Source organism: Nesoenas mayeri, assembly GCF_963082525.1.
Source record: "Nesoenas mayeri genome assembly, chromosome: 8".
NCBI lineage: Eukaryota > Metazoa > Chordata > Aves > Columbiformes > Columbidae > Nesoenas > Nesoenas mayeri.
Window position 1 is genome coordinate 13,850,493 of NC_137554.1, and position 17,617 is coordinate 13,868,109.

At 35.1% G+C, this 17,617-nt stretch overlaps 1 protein-coding gene across 2 annotated transcripts in view; it reads left to right on the forward strand.

Annotated features, from left to right (window-relative positions):
- The window catches only part of AGL (amylo-alpha-1,6-glucosidase and 4-alpha-glucanotransferase), a 35,112-nt gene extending 17,870 nt beyond the window's left edge, over nucleotides 1-17,242 (forward strand). The window contains exons 18-34 of one of the 2 annotated variants that reach the window (XM_080349116.1): nucleotides 1,057-1,181; nucleotides 1,292-1,404; nucleotides 1,531-1,665; nucleotides 2,070-2,200; nucleotides 2,796-2,932; nucleotides 4,545-4,678; nucleotides 5,411-5,586; nucleotides 7,981-8,083; nucleotides 9,337-9,562; nucleotides 10,006-10,117; nucleotides 10,509-10,644; nucleotides 10,781-10,893; nucleotides 12,058-12,269; nucleotides 12,828-12,925; nucleotides 13,470-13,557; nucleotides 13,649-13,782; nucleotides 14,047-17,242. In XM_080349116.1, coding sequence (XP_080205242.1) covers nucleotides 1,057-1,181; nucleotides 1,292-1,404; nucleotides 1,531-1,665; nucleotides 2,070-2,200; nucleotides 2,796-2,932; nucleotides 4,545-4,678; nucleotides 5,411-5,586; nucleotides 7,981-8,083; nucleotides 9,337-9,562; nucleotides 10,006-10,117; nucleotides 10,509-10,644; nucleotides 10,781-10,893; nucleotides 12,058-12,269; nucleotides 12,828-12,925; nucleotides 13,470-13,557; nucleotides 13,649-13,782; nucleotides 14,047-14,164 — 2,291 coding nt within the window. In that variant the 3' untranslated portion in view covers nucleotides 14,165-17,242. The remainder of the gene's footprint in view (nucleotides 1-1,056; nucleotides 1,182-1,291; nucleotides 1,405-1,530; nucleotides 1,666-2,069; nucleotides 2,201-2,795; nucleotides 2,933-4,544; nucleotides 4,679-5,410; nucleotides 5,587-7,980; nucleotides 8,084-9,336; nucleotides 9,563-10,005; nucleotides 10,118-10,508; nucleotides 10,645-10,780; nucleotides 10,894-12,057; nucleotides 12,270-12,827; nucleotides 12,926-13,469; nucleotides 13,558-13,648; nucleotides 13,783-14,046) is intronic. The other variant, XR_013922448.1, reaches the window with a different exon arrangement.
- The last annotated feature ends 375 nt before the right edge of the window (nucleotides 17,243-17,617 follow it).

Genomic DNA, 17,617 nt, shown 5'->3' on the forward strand with positions numbered 1-17,617 from the left:
ACACATAAAATCTAAAGAAGCGTTATATACTGAAAACTCTCATATTATTTGTACTAAGACGCACACACCAGAAGTAACGATAGCAAATGTATCTTGCTTAGCATTTTCAAAGACATACATCTTGAGCATACTTCCTGCTGTAGGCTCCCCATTAGATTGTGGTTTTGTTTACTGCCTTGTTTGTGACCTGGTAAGAAATAGTTGACAGCAAGATGATTAATTGTTTGGGGGGATTACTATTTATTAAGTGCTATACTGGGGAAAAAAGGCTAAAATCTCATCGTATTTGTCAGTATGTTCTCATATATGACTTATTTTGTGGGCTTAAAATACCTCTTAATGAGAAACAACTTCATGTAAGTTAATGTAAACATAACGTATAGGTAGCACATACATACTATTAAACAAATATCCAAAGTATTTACTATGTTTAATAGTAAAATATAATGACTTCTACACATTACCTGGACATATTTCTGAAGAAAAGCTTTCCAAACTGGCTTTTTAGGCATACTCAGTTCTTTCAGTGCATGTGTGTGCCTGTTTTAAAGTCAGTCATGTTATATGTGAAGATGTTCACAAGTGGCCGCAAGACTTGTATACCTTAGTTTGCAGACTACTGAAAGGATAGAGAAAACATTTGAATATTTATAAGTTGTTACACTTAGAAGATAAACCATCCGTAGCCACAATTCGGAAGCCAATCTAATACAATCTCCAAAAAGATAACAAGGAAACCAGCAGTGCTGGTGATGAGTAAAAGACAGGTTGTGATTCACTAATTGTTGACTGATTTTATGGTCAACTTATTAGAAAATAATAAAATTGCAGTTTTAAATACAATACAGCAAATGAACTGGTAAGAAATGTTTATAGGATATTTTAAAACACTTCCCCACATGTTTTTGTCACTTCTAGATGTTCTTTAACTGTACAACAGAGACTTATATCTTGAATATTTAGGCTTTTAGTTCTAGGTTTTGCTTCATGTTTTCAAAAGAATCACTTTTCATTTAAAGTATATTAACGGCTACAACATGATTTAACTTTTCTTAGGAAAAATTGAAGAAGTAGTACTTGAGGCTAGGACTATTGAGAGAACTGCTAGTCCTTACAAAAAAGATGAACATTTTATAAATGGATTACCTAATTTCACAGTGGAACTCAGAGAGCATATCCAGGTAATTAGCCTCCTTCACCCATGTTCTGATGTAATATTTTGTAATTCGTGATATTTTATATTAGAAAAAAACCAGTGAATTTCAGTTGCAAATGTGTTTTCTTTTCTCAGATTAAAGACAGTAAAATTATAAAGCAAGCAGGAACTGCCATAAAAGGCCCAAATGAATTTGTTCAAGAAATAGAATTCGAAAGATTAACACCAGGAAGTGTAATAGTGTTCAGGTACGTTATTATAATTGCCAAATGGTTGTGTTAGTTAAAATAGAATGATAGGGTTCTCTGGTTTGAGACTTGGGACTAGTTATTCTAAGTACTATATTTCTACAAGTTATGCATTTGTATTTACAGAGTTAGCCTTGACCCAAAGGCGCAAGAGGCTGTTGGTGTACTCCGCAATCATTTGATCCAGTTCAGCCCTCATTTTAAATCTGGAAGTCTTCCTGATGATCATTCAGCGCCTATATTAAAAACGTTATTTTCTTCGTGAGTATTCTTTAAGTTTCTGAAGTAGAACCGAGAGCTACAGTGGGAACCCACTTCAAGGACAGATGGTTTTTTGTTACCACAGATGTATTTGTATTGTCAGAGTGCAATAAAAGCCTCTGAGATACTCTTTATATGTATAATACTAAGCAGAGTTAATACTTAAGCTTCCCAAGCTCTTTTGTTTGTGGTCTGTGTAATTGCTGCTTAAAGTAGACTGCCTAACATGGGGTCCGTGTCAGTGTTGGGGTATGATTGTTCAGAGTTTGTACTTAATACTGTGTTTATAAATAAATAGGGAAACATCTGAGCAGAACATCTGAAAAATCAGGCTCTTAATTTCCAAGATTAAGTGGTGAGAGTGTTGTGTATATGTGATTATTTTTTCTCCACTATTTTTTCAGTATTGCATCTAAACTAACTTTGGCTGACCTAAATCAAGTACTGTATAGGTGTGAGTCAGAAGAACAAGAAGACGGTGGAGGTTGTTACAATATACCAAACTGGTCACCGCTGAAGTACGCAGGCCTCCAAGGTAATAGTTACAGCATCCTTTTTTTCTGTCAAGAAAAAAAGTAAAGTAGAGCTGCTCAGTCTAGATGATACCTTAGTACTGGTTTATGGCTAGTGACATTGTTTGGATAAAAAACACTAAGGTGGTGCTTTTTTCTTTTTGACCTTGATACTAATCAGTCTTGTACCCAGGAGATCACATACTAAAACAAGAACCCTCTGTCTTGGTACTCAGGGCTGCAAAATTAAGTTTCAATATGTATTTTAACACCAATGTGCTTGCTTTTAAAATAAAAAGAAAACGCATATACCTTTAGTGAAAAGTCACATTAATTAAGCCCTCAGCATTACTAGATTATTGAGGAATGTTAATTACTTATCCAAATGTTTGAATTCTATCGTGCGAGCTATTCAACAATGACTTTCATAACTGTCTAGGATGTATGGTGAGGAAAATACAACTGAGTTGTACCCTAACTAATTCTGCAAATCAGGAGAAGTAACACAGTTAAATCCAGTTAAAGCATCTATTGCTGTCTACCTTTTCCTCCTGAATTGTAATTGCTGCTTGTGATAATGGTGTGTCCTTTAATACACTGTTGGGTTTGTGTCTGCAGGGTTAATGTCAGTGATGGCAGACATCAGACCAAAGAATGATTTGGGTCATCCATTTTGTGATAATTTAAGATCTGGAGACTGGATGATTGATTATGTCAGTAATCGTCTGATTTCACGCTCAGGAGCCTGTGCAGAAGTGAGTAAAAATATTTATTTGGTGACTTCACTGTTTTAAATTACTAGTTTCTTTCCTTATCAATTATATATATATATATATTTTTTTTAGTTCAGTCTGTCTGTAACATATTTCTTGTCTAGGCAATTTCTTCTAAGGGATTAAACTGTTAATATGTTTTAATGCCTCAATTCTATTTAAGAATAGACTGCAAAAGTAAAGAGAAAAATAAGTACGGCATGAATGGGTTGTTAGCTCTTGCGTAAAGGCCTGCAGGGATCCTTCCCTGTTTGTTACTTTTCCTCAAATAAAAATGAGGTGACCATTTCTTTTAAGTAAGTACTTTCAAAAGAGACCTCAGTACTACTGAGGCATGTATAATTATGGTACAGTTATAGTAAGATTGCACAGTCGTGCACTGAGAAGACAGGAAATACTGACATTCAAGTTACCTGTGTAACTGCATTGTAAAACACTCCTTTTCTTTCATTGCCATGTTTTATTTTCCTGCATGGCAATTGCTTTATTAATTTCACAGATGAAGAGCTGATTTGGGTAGCTTACATGATGGATGTAACAGTAAAGGCTTTAGCATTCTTGTTTCATTTTTTTTCTGAATTCAAGTGTAGTGATATAAAGCAGTCTAATGTACTGAAGTGAGTGCTGAATCTGACCTCAGATTGAGCTTTTCTAGGAAGGAATTTAGTCTGATACTTGCCAGACTTATTGCTCTTCAAAGACTGCTGCTTATTTTTTTTCTGTGTATTTTTTGAGTTCTCTGTTTGTGTTGTCTCATTCTATTTTGCAGAAAATAAAGCACCTGTAACTATACTGAAGTCACATGAAACTAAACTTTACAATTTCACTGTTTACATAAGTAACTTTCCATAATATATGGATACATACTTTCTTCATCTGCAATATTTAACTCTTTAATGATGTTCTAGTAGGTGTCCATGATGTTCTGTAACACTACAAGAAGGAATGAAGCTAAATACTTCCCAGATGTCAAACATTTTGCAGTGTCACAAGGTGGTGTCACTGGTGAAGCTCCAGACTTCTAAGTCCTAGACCCTGATCTGCAGTCATTTTCACTAGCGGCTGTACTTAATTTAGCCTTCTGATAATTTTTCTGTCTCTGGTCTCAAGCTTCATCTCTTCAGTCCTGCGTTTTTAAGCAAAGAGAAACCTCATACCCGCACGTGGATTGTAGTGATGTCTTTTGAGTTGCAGCTTTTCTTTGCTACTCAGTTTTAATAACTTGAGATATTTGCTACAAGACTAGCGAAGTCTCATCTCTTTCTATAGTTGATGTTCTTGTCCATTTATGTCATAGTACAGATTTTTCACTACTACTTTCCTTAGAGTTCATCTTTCTCAGCTGAAATTTTGGAGCAAGAGGATACAGTAATTCTACTACAATTATCTAGTGTGGACAACTTAGATATGAATGGTTGCATGCTAGTGGTGGTGTTAATAACTGAAGATCACCTCATGTTTGAGGTGGTCAGGCACAAACTGCCTGTAATAAATGTACAAAACCTGCAACAAATACTTTAACTAGGTGGATCCCGAAAGCACTGGGTTTTGAATGCTAGTGTTATCAAGTTCTAATAATATTGTGTTTTAATAGGTTGGTAAATGGTTGAAGGCTATGTTTGTCTACCTAAAGAGAATTCCACGTTACCTCATCCCATGTTATTTTGATGCCATATTAGTGGGTGCATACACAACGCTTCTGGATGTGGGATGGCGTCAGATGTCTAGGTATGCTTGGCATGTCAGAGCTATAGAGGCACCTCTGTATGTTTGCACCTTTTAAGTTTTATCTGCTGGACAGTCTAATTCGAATATTTTCATACGCGTCCAATGTAGAAGGCTAAAATTGGTAGTGAATATCAAATCAATTTTCTAATAGTGGTGGTTTGAAAGGCTGAGAGTTCAGATATCTACCCAGGGTTACTGATGGCATTGTGCAGTACGAGGAGGAAACCTTAAGCCATTGTTTCTTTGCCAGGCTTCAGAAACTTTTTTTACTCTTATTTTAGTACAAATGCAATTGTTCTTTTAAAGTTCAGGGAAAAAAAAAATACAACAGATCAGACATGATGCAGATGCTTTGTTCAACATTTCTTCATTAACACAGATAAATATCTTTCATTATCTGAGCTCTTTCCTTAGTTCTTGAAATATGTTTCATCTTTAGTTTCTGTCTCTCCTTTGTGTCCTGGAAAGGGAAGTATTTGACATAAATACTCCTACTTGCATTAAAAATTAATATTTAACACTAACATTGGGCACCCACTTTTGGAGAAAAAAGTGACTTACAAATTAAAGCTTACAGACAAAATTGGTTAATGCAAAATATTAAAATTAACTCCTTGATTATTATTTTTATTATGCATAATATTCAAGTCTTCTGTAAATGAACAAAAGTACATTTTATAGACTGTGTTGCTGAATGTAAAGTTATTTTAATTTAATTATGTTGAATTACAGCTTTGTGCAGAATGGATCAACATTTGTTAAACACCTTTCTTTGGGGTCAATCCAGATGTGTGGGATAGGAAAATATTCTTGTCTGCCAGATCTGTCTCCTTCCTTACATGATGTTCCCTATCGGCTGAATGAGATTACAAATGAGAAAGAACAGTGTTGTGTTTCCTTGGCAGCTGGTAAGTGACAACAATGTTATTTTTAAAAAAAGTCTTTCAAAATAATTCAACTGTTTATAGTAACTGTATTAAAATTGTCTTGATTATTCCTGGTATCCATATGTCAGCAACTGTGTGTACAGTGTAGGCAGCAGTTTTCCTCACTTTTCCCCTGTTGTCACCATTTGATTGCAGGGTGACAATAAACCATGGCAGATGTTTTGTTAACCACCCCCCACTTTTTCAACCTCGTGACCCTCCCTCCCTCCTCGCTAAGGAAAGGCAATAGGAGGGCAAAGAGAGGCCAAGAGAGGCAAAGAGAAAGAGAACTTGCAAGTTGGAAAAAGTTGAAAATGTTTTACTAATACTGCTAATAAAATAGAGAAAATAATAGAAAATAAACAAAACCAATCTTCAATTCCCCAGCAAAGCTCAGCACTGCTCCAGCAACTGCAGGGCAGGCACCTGGAAGTCCTGGGTTGGACTCTGCAGCAAATCGGAACTGGATTCAAGGATGCAGGGTCTGTCACTAGGCCTCAGGTTGCAGGGACAGCAGGCAGGGTCCTCCCCAGGTGCCAGCCGTAGTCAAAGAGAATGAGACCCTTGTAATCTCCCACTTTTATATGAAGTATCACATGGATGGGATGGAATACTTAATTGGTCAGTTTCAGTCACCTGTTCCGTTTGCTCCACCTTGTAAATACCTGAGGTGCATTCTTATCAGTGACCTCACACACCATTGCTTGGTCTACCAAAAGATGTATCCAACTTCAGAAAAGTGCAGTTACTAAGAACTTAGCTGAAAGGAAAATTCACTAAAAGAGAAATTGGTTTTCTTTTTAACAAAAACAGGACACTGGTGTTTTAACTTGTGTTTAAGATTTAAAAACAAACAAACAAAAAAATCTCCACCTTATTATTACTGCTCTTGGGGAGGGGGGACTTCATAAGCACTTTATTTAGAAACATTTTTAGTTTTATCTTCTTCTGTCACATATGCATATCCATAAGTACATTCTCTTTCCAGAAGACTTGCTTGAGATAAATTCATCTTTAAAAAAGATAAACTTATTATGCTAAGTATATTTAAGAACTGAATTGTAATGGAGGTCAAGGGTGAATTTGGTGTTTAGAAGTTTGCAGAAAAAGAACCATTAGCAAACCAGAAGAACACCTGATCTGAAACAGTCACCAGAAGGAAAGAGCATAAAAGCAATCAGCAAATACTGTTTATACCTCTGAATGTTCTGCCAGCTTCTGGCAGTCCTTGGATTGAGCACTTTACTGTGTCAGAAGTATTGTGTTCTGTGTTTAGTGGCTTAGAATTAATTTATTTTTGTTCTAAGTTGGCTCATTCCTTTTCTGAAACCACAGAAACTTTTAACATCCACAGATTCTATGGCATCTGTCTCACCAGGGTGTTTATTTTCTTCTTTTTGCTGTCTGTTTTTCTCTCATGGAATTTTATTGCTTTTAGTTTCTTGCTTTTAGTAACATTCCATTTCCTTGCTTTAGTGTTACCTAGAAGCACAGGGGCACAATGTTCCCTGAAACTGATCATAAAGATTAATTATACTGGAGGGTTTGGTTTTAAATATTCCCTTCACGTATTCACTGGTACTCATGTCTGCTATTGGTAACTCATACATAGACTGTGATTCACAGGTGCTGCTGCCATGTACTGTAAGATTGCAGAAGTGTGGAGACCGTATTGAAGTATTCACAAGTATTTTGGAAAAGTTATAGAAGTCAGAATGTTCTGAGAGACTACTGTTTTGAAATTTCACCATATGGAATTTTTACTTTACTATATGGAATCTTTTATTTGTTAGACTGAAAAAGTTAATAAATGGAAGGAAAGACAAGGATTGACCTTACTGTTGTAATTATTACACTTTATCAGTCAGAATTCTTCTTAAGGTTACAAGTTACAATGTCTGCAGTAAGATGTAGGACTAGAAGCTGCTGGAAAAGAGAAGCAGGGTTCCTTTTATAGTGGCTGAGAACAATTTTGGGCTGAAGGAATTCAGCTCTCCAGTCTTATCCCTGTTATGCAACTGAGTTGACGCAGCTCTCATATGTAAGCCATAGTTCTGGATTTTTGTTTGATAGTTTTATTTCTGCGTTTTTAATTAAAGGATGGCACAAAGTGGTTTATTAAAGATTTCAATGTGACTTTATTATTGATGTGAGAAATTCTGTTGTGTGGTCTTGAAATTCTAGAAGGAAATGGTTCTAAAATGAGGTTTTATTTCATTTTATCAAGAACTTGATCTAAAGGATTGTTTACTTAAGCTAGGAAAAAAATTATCAATGTGAATATCTGTTTATATCTGGTTATTTTTACACATACATGTGTTCTTCGAGATTTCTACCATGTCAATAAATGAGATGAACAATGACATTTCTTTTTAGGTCTACCCTACTTTTCTTCTGGAATTTTTCGCTCTTGGGGAAGGGATACCTTTATTGCACTGAGAGGTCTAATGTTAGTTACTGGGCGCTATCTAGAAGCAAGGTAAGACTGACTTATTCTTAGTTCTTCCTGCTTTTGCAGGTTCTTAGGAAAAAGACAGGCTCTCAAAACCTGAGATGACACACAAGCTGATAGAAACTGTTCATGTGCAGTATAAAACTTTAATGACCCCAGATGGATTTGGGAGTTCTCTCTAAGTGGATTTAAAAGCACTACTTAAATAATTTTGTTTTGCTTTCTTAGCACTCATATGAAGCTGATGTTCTTTATCGATAAGGTAGTTTTAACCCCTGTAACACTACTGTTTGTCCTTAAAGTGATTGTGTTTCATATATACTTGCGTCATTGTTGCTGAGCAATAATTTCAAAATTATTTATTTACGAATTTGAAGTAGCAAGAGAATACTACTTAAGGAGAAAGTATGATTTCATGTATACTGGGGTTTTTTATTGTTTGATTTCAGTAAGCGCTAGTATTTGTCTATTAATACTAGAAATCAACTAATTTTGGATTGTTACTATCTGATATCTGTATGTAAATGTTTAACCTGACAAATGAGCCAGATATAAGCCAGATCTATTGATCTGATATTTCCATTAATCTTTTAATTTGCATCAAGCTCACCACATGATACAAGCATAAGAATTAGTTGTTTTAATTGAGAGTGTATTTATGCTGTTGTACATTTGGCCAACTATTACCTTTCTCATGCAGTAAGATCTGCAGTCTACTAGTGTGTTCTATTCCCTTTTAAAGCTAGTTGGAATCCATGTTTTCTGCAAGATATGCGCAGCGGTTCTCAAATGAAACTTCTCATAACCTCAGTTGCTGTCACCTCTCTGTATTTTAATAGGAAATTCCCATCTACTCCTGCCCTCCGTCCCCATTCCACCCCACCCATCAGAATGGATACCAGGGTAATCATAAATAATGTCAATAAAAACCTTCCCTGTGACCTCGGTGCAATTTGGATTTAGGCTCTGTAACACTATGTATGAAAAAGCCAACTAGCTTTTTCATATTAGCAGATGTATGAGTTGTACAAACTGATTTAATATATTCGTTTTGGGGGATTTGTAGGGAATAGATGAATTTTTATTGTAAAATAAGTTCATGCTAAATGAAGTCATTAATTGCTTTCAACAACAAACTTTTGGCATCTGTCTTCAAGATCCCTTTTGTTTCCTTGACTTACTTGTTGTTAAGGTAAACTCGAATGCTTTGTAGTTAATACTTGGTCCAATAATGGCCTTGAAAGTAACTTAGTCGAGACCATGTTTTCCTTTTGTTCTAGAAACATCATTTTAGCATTTGGTGGGACTTTAAGGCATGGTCTCATTCCCAATCTGCTTGGCCAGGGGACACATGCCAGATACAACTGCCGTGATGCTGTGTGGTGGTGGCTTCAGTGTATCCAGGACTACTGTAAAATTGTTCCAAATGGATTAGACATTCTCAGGTGTCCTGTTTCCAGGATGTATCCAAGAGATGACTCTCCTCCTCAACCTCCAGGCACTGTGGTAAATAATAGTTCTGATTTAAGTACTTAACACAACTGCAGACTTGTAAGGAAAGGATGTAATTTTTCTGGCTACAAGAACCTGTCACTATCTGCTGTTAATGGTGAAAACTGATTACAGCACAAGTATTCTGTATTTTAGGCACATCTCACTACATGTGCATTATAAGATTAGACAGGTGTAGGGAGGTGGGAATGAAGAAAAAAATTCCATGAGCTTCTAAATTTTTTCTTTGCTCTTTGTCTTGAAACAATGCTTATATTAAAAATTGTATACAATGTGTTGCCATTGACAAAGCTGCTACTGAAATTTTAGATGCTTTTATTTTGAAGCATCATGAACTCTAGAGGCTAAGAATTACTACTCTTTGCACGTTGATATTACCTTTCTACTCACTTTTCATCTTGCCTTTCACATACCATCCAAACATGCAATCAATCTAGGATCAGCCACTTTATGAAGTAATACAGGAAGCAATGCAACGGCACATGGAAGGCATAAATTTCCGAGAAAGGAATGCTGGTCCACAGATAGATCAAAACATGAGAGATGAAGGTAACATACATAGAATACTAGCTTTGCAAGTCAAAAGATGATGATGATATTTTATATTTCTTTTCCTCTAGCTATTGAGTATGTTTTTGAAAATTGTTTAGTGCAACTTAAACTATAGTACTTTAAATACATTCAATGTTTAAAAAAAATGCCTAATTAATTATTTTTTACCAGCAACTGTTTATATGTTGTGGTGCAAGTTATCTTGCACTTTTTAAGTTCACTTAAGAAGTACAGTTTCCTTCAGAAACACGCCTCAAATCTCTTGTTTGGAGGCTTTGCTGTTCACTTAGGAGGTTTGTGTTTGTTTAGAGGTTTGGGCTGAGTTGGACAGTTGGGGTTTGGTTTTGTTTAAAATATAAATTTCACACATGATATTCTTGCTCGGCAGGTTTTAATGTAACTGCAGGTGTTGACCGTGAAACTGGCTTTGTCTTTGGGGGGAACTGCTTCAATTGTGGCACTTGGATGGATAAAATGGGAGAGAGCGACAGAGCTCGCAATAGAGGAGTTCCAGCTACTCCAAGGTACAAAAGCCAGGCTTTTGGGGGGACGTTTTTAAATTATATTTTTAGCTGGGATTAATCAATTTAAAAATAAGCTCTTTACAATGTGCTAGCAAACTGCTGCAGGTATGATTTTTTTAAATCATCATTATTTTAGAGATGGCTCTGCTGTGGAAATTGTTGGCCTCTGCAAGTCAACCGTTCGCTGGTTGCTGGATTTATCTGGGAAAAATGTGTTTCCATACCGTGGAGTTACTGTAAAAAGACAAGGTAAAAACAGGCACATCTCATAACTGTATTACTGGAGTATAAAAATAACTAGAACAATGAAATGGTGGCCATATAACACCAGGAATGATTATCAAACTACTGAAAAAGCACACGGGTAAAAGGGGAAAAACTTGGGAAATTATATGATTAAAACCTTTTGTTACTACAGAAATTTATTAAGAGTTGCTATTGTCCTGCCAAGATTTCAAAGATTTTATTCCATGCATTAAGGAATTTTGGAGACTAAATATCATTTCTCAAAATGGATGTAAGTGGTAGGATTATTATGTGTTATGATATGTATCTATTTATTACAAGAATAAGTAAAATGACACAAGACTATTCTGTTCTTTTTTCTTTTTATTTTTTCAATATTCACAATACAGAGAATGACTTTTTGTGAATATTTATATAAGTATCTTTAGATGTCCCACATATTTCAGAAGGTTACTAATCTGGGTACAAACTTACTTTACTTTGAGCTTACCCAGCCAAAGTGAATATATGTGCCCTGTAAAGCCTTTTTACTCTTCAGTAAAGGATAATATTGGAAAACCATTAATTTAGAGGTTCTTTTGTTCTATTTTAGAAAATGTGACTAAGTTTGTTTTGTTGGGTTTTTTTTTTCATGTGTGTGTGCGGTTAGGGGTTTTGGGTGTTTTTTGTGAGAATCACCAGCTGGAGAGAGGTGATCCTTGGTCTTCTCCTGTTAAGCGTCAGGGATTCAGGAAGAGAAAGCTTTTGAAAGTGACACTTATCCTAATGTTTTGACACTCTCTGAAGTCTCCAAAACAGCAAGAATATGTATATCAAGTACTATAAAAGAGCTTACACATTACCATGCTGACATGTTAATTACAAATTTAAACTTACTCAATTAAATATTTACTACAGGTCACAGTACTGCATACTGTTTGCTCCCAGCTAGTTAGAAAATGTTGTGTGGGAAAACCAAAAAAAAGGAAAGAAGTTGTGCATGTGTTGATGTGCAGTATAATTCAACTTCTGGATAATAACTTTTTGCAATGCTATTATGTCCTTTGTGTTAGAAGTATCTTAAAAAAGCTTCAATATGCAAACCAGTAAAAATAGCCATAAACATACTTCTGGTGTTACCATCGTGGCTGTTTACAGAAAACAAAACCTGTATGTAACATCTTGCAGGAAAGGAGGAAACTATCGCATATGATGAGTGGAACAGAAAAATTCAAGGACACTTTGAAAGGCTATTCTTTGTCTCTGAGAACGCAGCAGATCCTAATGAGAAACATCCAAATCTTGTTCACAAACGTGGAATTTATAAGGACAGCTATGGAGCTTCAAGTCCATGGTGTGATTACCAACTCAGGCCAAATTTTACAATAGCAATGGTTGTGGTAAGTGAAGGGGAGTGGAGAGAAGCATTCGCACTTAATTCAATAATAATGAAAATTCTAAGCTTGCGTTGTAAGGTTTATCTGCATGGCATTATATCAGGACCATGCACTGCTTAGAATAACTTTTTGAAAGCTTCTCTTTTCCATGCCTTTAATATTGGTCGATCTTGGTGTACCTCCTAAAAATACATCCTTGGCAGGACTTAATTAAATGAAGCTGTTGTCCAGTTTATAGCCAGGATAAATTTGCAGTGTTTGCTGTATTCAGAATGTCTTATAAGGCTAGGTCTGGGAGGCCACTTTTCTCATCAACTTAGCTTATAAGGGTGGCTTGTTTGGTTTGTAAAGAGCTTCAGCAATAATATTTGGCAAGTGTATTTAAAATAAAATTTAAAACCACCACTGGATAGCTTCTGTATTCTTGCTTACGCTGAATTGTAGCTTCGAGAAGTTGATTCAGTAATAATGAAATTTAGGCTTTTTGAGATCATCTGCATTTGTGTACACAGTCTTATGTGTGTACATGCACAGAGTTTACTCCTTAAATGTTTGTTTTAGGCCCCTGAGTTGTTCACACCTGAGAAAGCTTGGAAAGCTCTGCAGATAGCAGAGGAAAAACTGCTTGGTCCATTAGGCATGAAGACCTTAGACCCTGAGTAAGTATAGAAAAGATAAGAATAAGTGTTAATTAGAAAACATAAGAGTAGGAATTATTTGTGCTATTTCTTTTGTTAAAATGCTCATATGTACTTGTGAAAAGGCTGCAATAAATACTTCCAGAACAATTATTTTGCTGTTCTAAAAGTCCATGCAATTGATTTTATTTATGTACACAGTCACCAGGTGGCTTTGGATGCCACACATTAAGCAAGTTAAAATTGGTATCATAAAATATGTTGGATTTTCATCTTGATACATACTTATATATGATATAGTGCAAAGTGCTACAGTTTGTGTAAAAGCATAAGGGCAAAATTAAGAATTCAAATAATTTGAAGACTTGAACCATTTTCCCACTAGTTCAAATCATATTTAGAATTCATTGTTATATAAAATACAGAACCTGATGGAGACCTCTGTGACTTAATCATCGTTAATTTTAGATGCCATGACAGATTTGGGGTTCATTTCTGCCTTTTGTGTTTATGTATCATTTTTGTTAAGGCTTTGTTTGCACAATTTATTTTTTCTTTCTTGTAGTGATATGGTTTACTGTGGAGTATATGATAATGCTCTTGACAACGACAACTATAACGTAGCCAAAGGCTTTAATTATCACCAAGGACCTGTAAGAACCAGTTTCTTCAATTTTAGAAAAAGTGCTGTCACCTTTTCAAACTGACAGCTATAATACTAATCTCTTATTGTTCTTTACTTAGGAATGGCTGTGGCCAATTGGATATTTTCTTCGTGCCAAATTATACTTCTCAAAGTTGATTGGTCCAGAGATATATGCAAAAACTGTAGTTATGATTAAGAATGTTCTTTCTCGCCACTATGTTCACCTTGAAAGGTAAGACACCAATTAACACAGATTCAAAATATTCATCCAAGCTAGTGGTATCCACAATCTAATTTCATGTAAAAGTAGAGATCTGTCACATAAATAGTATCTGTTTTCTACATACCAAGTTCACTGCTATACGTACTATTGCAGATCTCAAGTCAGTTCATTTTCCTACTGGAATAATCTTCTAAAAAGTTTTGAAATGAAATGTTCTTTTAATTTCAATGTATAATCTAACAACTACGCTTGTTTGTTTTTTTCTTTTATCAGATCATCCTGGAAAGGGCTTCCAGAACTGACCAATGAAAATGGACAGTATTGCCCTTTTAGCTGTGAAACTCAGGCCTGGTCCATCGGTGTTATCCTTGAAATCCTTCATGACTTGTAAAAGTTTATTTTGATTGATTTGATGAAACTTCTGTGGTCTTCTTATTATTGGGCATAAATGGACTCTTGGCTTATATTGCAAGGGAAATGTCCTGTTCCGCACAATCACTTAAGCTGTGTCCTGACTTTCAAAGATGCTGAGTACTGGCAGCTCCCGTGTGCTACGACTGTGTGGGGCTTGGGTTGTTTTTTGAAAATCAGGCCATGACAATAAAACTGCAGTGCACACATGATGCAGAAACTTCTAGTAAGGAGCAATTTTAAGAATATGCACAAACTTAATTTTAAGTAGTTTTGGTTATTTAGACTTTTCAAATCAAAATCTTAATGTAGCAAAGTTAAGTGGCTCTTTCCTGAGCTAGAAATACAAAGAACAGCTCTTATGTTTTTTCTTTGTCTCTTTAAGAGTAAATGGATATTTTGCAAATGCATGCTTAAAGAGGAGTAGACTAACCTATAGCTTACTGAGTTTGTTACGCTTTCTGCTATAGCACCATACAGTAATGAAGGCAGAATATGTTGTCTCTCTGTTGAACTATGTTATAAGGAATTTTTTGTATGTGTTCAGTTGAACACTCCATTAAGCAACCACAGAAATAAAGTTTACGAATACGGTAATAAACCAACATTTGAAGTTATATATAAAATCTTTGAAAACTTTAAGCTACTTTGAGGGTTAACTTATTAGCAATAATGAGGTAATATCCTATGGTAATTAATTTTTGAATTTATTTAAATAGGATGGGCCATGTAGCAAACTTATTTCTTCATTTAAATCTTTTTTCACCATGAGGAGTTCATAAGAAACATGTGCATGTGCATATATGTTAGGGGAGTCCAAAGATAGAGAAGCCAATGGGCTTGACAGCTTAATTAAATTTAATTTATTGAAGTAGTATGGTCACCTTAGCCCTTTATTCTTAAGAAAATCCTGGCTTCATTGAAGCGGGTGAAAACACTTAACATCAGTGGAAAGAGATACTACCCTGCCACCAGAGAAGTGGAGGCTTTTAGGCCTTTTTGAAGTGACCCCACTAGGAATAAGCATGCTGCCTCTATGTGGGGTCTTTGGGAACTGCATCCAGTGAATGTGATGCAAAGTGCATTTGGTGTTCCCAAACTGAAGGGTGGCTGACAAAAAGAGCAGTTGGTAATTCTCGACTCTCTGTTCATGTGATTTTTTTTTTTTTAATTTTTTTTTTTTTCCCCCATTCTAGTGTAATAAACAGGCAGAAAGTGAGGCTGATAGCACTTCCCACATCACAGGGAAAGAAAGCAAGACTGGTATCCCATTTCTTAATGTCAGACAATGTATGTTGAAAAAATACACGCAGGATATAATTATAATGCACTAATAACACATAGGTCAAGATTTTATTGTATTTTCAAGTTTCTGTACCCTGTTTAAAGTACAGTGCAAGTGTGCTGTCTTGTTCAGAGATGTGTTACAGATAGATACACTGAAGGGCAAATTAATAGGCTGAAGACAGATGAATTTTAACAAGTGGCTATATTCATGTTATGTATTTGAAAGGTTAATAAGTATTTGAACTCCCTTTCTGAAGTGTTCAGTACTTAGAAGTTATGATTAGGGAAGGTCTATATTATACCTCAGCTTTTGAGCTGCTGCAGTACGTGGGTTGGCAAGTTTTTATTTTCTTGACACAATGTGTGACCGATGTCGTTGGATCAAAAACGTTACTGAAATGTCTGCCACAGGTTGTTTTTTTTTTAATATGCAAGAGGCATATATTTTTCGTAATGTACTGAACTTGCCAAAATTTTTAATAATTATATTGAGGTGTATGTCCTACTGTATCACTAGCTTGTTAGTTTTTTCCTAGGTAATTATTTCTTATTTATTATTTCAAGGTATGTCTTATAGCTCCTGTGGTTTAGAAGGCAGGAGCAATATGGCAGAATAAATTCTTCCTTGATGAAAACACTTTAAAATTGGAACTGCAGCTTAAGAGTTATGATGACTGTTGAAAAAGATTTCCACAAGGTGTCAAACTATAAACATTGTCAATAACACTCTGCCAATGTTGGGGAAAAAAAAAAGTGAGAAAATTATTCATCAAAACCTTCCTACGTTATTACAGATAACTTTCCACTGTTTTGTAAACTGCACTGCTGATAGAGACTGCATATTTGTCACTGCTAGTTTCTTTTTCTAATTTAATAGTAAAATTTTAAAGATAAATCATCACTGTGTACACAAAAATACGTATGTTATGGAACTTATAAACATGCCCATATATTGTGTTGCTTCTGCACTGGTTAGTTGAGCATAGTTTTTTTGACAGATGTTTTAAATAGGAAAAAATATGTATCATATTGATAGACTTTACTGTGAAGTAGCAACAAAAGCAAGATTTGAGGTTATAACTGGGGGGGTTGATGGTGGCTTGTTTGTTTGGATTTTGTTTGGGTTTTGTATCACAAAGCTACTCAATACTTTGTCAAGACGGATAGTTTAAAAATTAAGAGGGAAGAAAGCAGTGTTAAATTTAACACTTATATGAGCTTATATTAATCTAAATGAACTCTATATGTAAGTCATAATCCCCTAAAAATAGCTGACTTACATTGACTGATCCTGAACTGTATTTTCATTCATTAGTATCATTTATATTATACACTCAAACTTTTATTACTGCAGAGTTATAATCAGTAAAAACCGGTTTAGAAATAAACTAAAGAACTTAGTAACAACTGTGATCCCATTGTGTTCCAGTTGGCGTTTCTTGATCTATATGGTGTTGAGACTTTTCTTTTTCTTCCTCTCAACTGAAATAATTTTATCTGTTACCAGTGTTCGTACAGTTAATAACTCTTGATTTATTCAGATTATTAACTTGAGTATTCAAGTAAAATAATGTATCACTCTTGCACTGCATGTTGTCATGTAAAATGGAAAGATGAGTTTTACATATGTCTGTCTAGCACAGCAACAACTGATTTTTAGAAAATGTCATTATTCATTTATTTCTGAACTGCACAAAATAAAATCATTTAATTCAGTAAAAATTAACCTGTTCACTTGGTTGTTTGGGAAAAAAGTCAAATATTAGAGATGATGCTGCTTGTTCAGTTTGTCATTTTATACACATCAGAGAGATCATTAACTCCTCAGGTCAAATATTAATTAAAAAAGTGCTAACAACAATCAGCTAATTAAAATAAAACCTCATCAATTTGACCTCTGTACCCAGATTCTTATGTGTGTGTCAGTGTCTCAGCTGTGTTTGAGTGGGGCTGGACTAGAAGAGCTCTGCATATCCCTTCTGCTGCAAGTTATTATGTACTTTTAAGCCATGGTACTGCAAATTCCCGAAGAGAACAGTCTGAAGGTAAACTGGTAACAGCTGCCCAAGTGATATGCAGTTATTAGTTAACTTCATGTGCAAAATTTCTGTCACTATAGAGAAGGGATTCCACTTTCCAGCTCTGC